We start from the raw sequence: 2781 nt of genomic DNA, 5'->3' as shown, positions 1-2781 counted from the left end.
ATATATACATACACACACACACACACGCGCACAAGGAAAGTGCTGAAAAGTTCCTGGCTTTGGGTAAAGAAAATATAGAAGGACCAGTTAATTATGATTTTATTCAACATATTCCCCTCTCAGATTTACACACTTATTACAGTGGTCCTTCAGTTTTTCTAAGCCCTGTAAAAGAGATCAGAAGGCTGGGCCTCCAACCAGGCCTATTGCAGTACTCTTTAAGCCAGGAACTTTTCAGCAACCTTCATATATGTGTGTGTGCATGTATACATATCTATGTTAATTTTACTTATCTTAAATGTTAAATTGTATATCTCATTGTTTAAATATTTTTAATTTCTACATAAATTTTAAATGATTTTTTACAAGAAACAACTTTTGTATAGATTACTCACTTTGGCAATCCATAGACCAACCACGGTGAGCCTTAAAATTTCACACCATTTTTGACTATTCTTATTCTTCAGAGAGCCAGATGGCTTTACAATTGTTCCGTGGTCACCAAATGTTATCGGTTTCTCAGGACTACACATATGAAGGATCAGAACAGCAAACACATAGACCTATAATACCATTACCCTACCACTCAACTCAAGAACAGTTGGACCAATCTCATGACAGCCAATATTATAGAGAGCTTTATGAAACAACACATCAACATGAGCTGGATATAAGTCAGCATCATGCCCATAATCTACATTATTATGATTATTCTACAATATTCTCTGATCATGAATCATCTTATCTCGCTGATTATGAGACATCTCTCCGTCTCACTCGTCAGCCATATTATGAGAATATTTATCCAGTAACACAAGTTCGAAATTATCATTACATGCCAAATCTGGAAACTGACACATCATCATCCATGGATGTATACCAAATAAGGTATTCTGATTATGCAACCTCATACCGTGAATCTCAGTTGTCAGAGGTCGAACACCAAGAATCCCGAAGCCACCAAGCATCACGGAGCTACGACATGCACCGTGTGCAACAGAGGCAACATCAAGTAAATGCCTCTAGTCAGTTTACCCAACAACGTCAGGGCCACCGAAGCAGGTAACATAACTCTCACTGCTGCTTGCAAAATGGTCCAGGTTGATACCTTTCTAAATCCATTCCATATTTACCAATGATCCCTGAGTGTGACCTACATTGGTGTTGAATTGAAACCTTTTGCATGAGAATCCCACGAATTGTACACAATTTGTTTAGCACATAAACATTTGTTTTGAAAAAATGCATTATTATGTGATTTTGAATATTGCAGAGTCATTCTGCATGATGTGAAACTGTACTTCTCTAAACTTTCTCCTCTTATCTCTTTCTTTTCAGATGCATGAATTTCTATGAATTTCTATATCTATTGTGTTCTACCTTGAATATGTTTCTCTATTATCCTATTATCCTTTCTGTGTGCTACCTATCTTGTATTATTCTCAAAAAATATCCAATCTAAGAGATGATTTGTTAAGAATAATTTCTATATTTCAACATATATATTTAATATTTATACAAATATGTTCTGTTATCTAATCTAATATTTCAAAAATTCCAGAATATTAGAAGGAAAATATTTTGAAAATGTAATGTTATTTCTGTCCTTGTATACACAAGGCTTATTTTAATACTTCAATACTTTGTATAAAATCTTCAAGAAAATTGTTCAAAAATATTTTATTTATAATTAATTTAAAATTTTTTAGTTTCCACATAAGTTTAAATTAAACTTTCATAGCTATCAAAATCTTTTAAACAAACCAAAAACATACTTGCTAAAATAACTTTTTCAATATAAATAAAGCACATGGCCTACTAGTTAATATTTTTCGTTTGTGATCATAAGTTTGTGGGTTCAGTTCCTAGACTAGATACGACGTTGTGTCCTTGGGCAAGGGACTTTATTTCATGCTGCTCTAGTCTATTCCACTGGGTGCTAATGCAGCTCTCTCACAACCTGAATTCTCTGCAAGGTCAACTGTGAGGGAGTTCAACTGGGTGCCTGTATCTACATCTAAAACAATTAGTAAAAACATGGTGCATGTTACCAATCCATATTCACTCGCAAATGATGGATGGCTATACTTATTAATTTCATTCAGACAGTTTTTAAAAAATTCTTGTTTCTATTATATTTTGTTAAGCAAATGCAATATTTCTCTACTAAATTAGTGAAGTTCACTCAGCAAAATTACATGTTTAAAATCTTCAAAGTTTATAAATGAGAAATTGACATATTCTTAACGATAATTATGTTCTTATTTTACATTTTTAATAAATAGCTTATTACTCAAAGAATATTTAGATGGTTGTCAGAAATATCTTTACATATCACACTCTCTTAATATTTAGTATTATAGATATTTTAGAGTTCAATTAAAAATATTCTTTAACAAATTTCCCTCTTAAATTGGATAATGTTTTGATAATAATCACAGATTGATGTGATATCAGATTGCTGTGGATTGATTTTTCTTTCAATTTTGTTTTCTTTTTCCTTCCTTACAAAAATATCTACATTTATTTTTCACAGAACCCTTCAACAATTCTTTAACTACTCAACAATAGTTCTTTGAAACATTATAATAATTCAATTCCATAAACAAGTGTTCAAACTTCTGATATTATTTTTTCTTCTCTGACATCAGTATATATAGAATGAAAAATTGTAAATATATTTATGAAGCTAATCTTAAATAACTTACTGCTAACACACACACACACACACACACACACACACACACACACACAAACATATATATATATACATATATATAT

General features: G+C 31.5%; 1 protein-coding gene across 1 annotated transcript in view; it reads left to right on the top strand.

The window, feature by feature from the left end:
- LOC106877301 (titin) overlaps positions 1-2781 on the top strand; it is a gene marked incomplete at its 3' end in the record, with an annotated part of 606785 nt that overhangs the window by 394492 nt on the left and 209512 nt on the right. The window contains exons 271-272 of the mRNA XM_052965881.1: positions 468-1062; positions 1339-1433. Coding sequence (XP_052821841.1) covers positions 468-1062; positions 1339-1433 — 690 coding nt within the window. The remainder of the gene's footprint in view (positions 1-467; positions 1063-1338; positions 1434-2781) is intronic.

The sequence above is a fragment of the Octopus bimaculoides genome, chromosome 2 (genome assembly GCF_001194135.2).
Source record: "Octopus bimaculoides isolate UCB-OBI-ISO-001 chromosome 2, ASM119413v2, whole genome shotgun sequence".
NCBI lineage: Eukaryota > Metazoa > Mollusca > Cephalopoda > Octopoda > Octopodidae > Octopus > Octopus bimaculoides.
The sequence above is the reverse complement of the archived record's forward strand: the minus strand, read 5'-3'. Positions and strand labels throughout refer to the sequence as shown.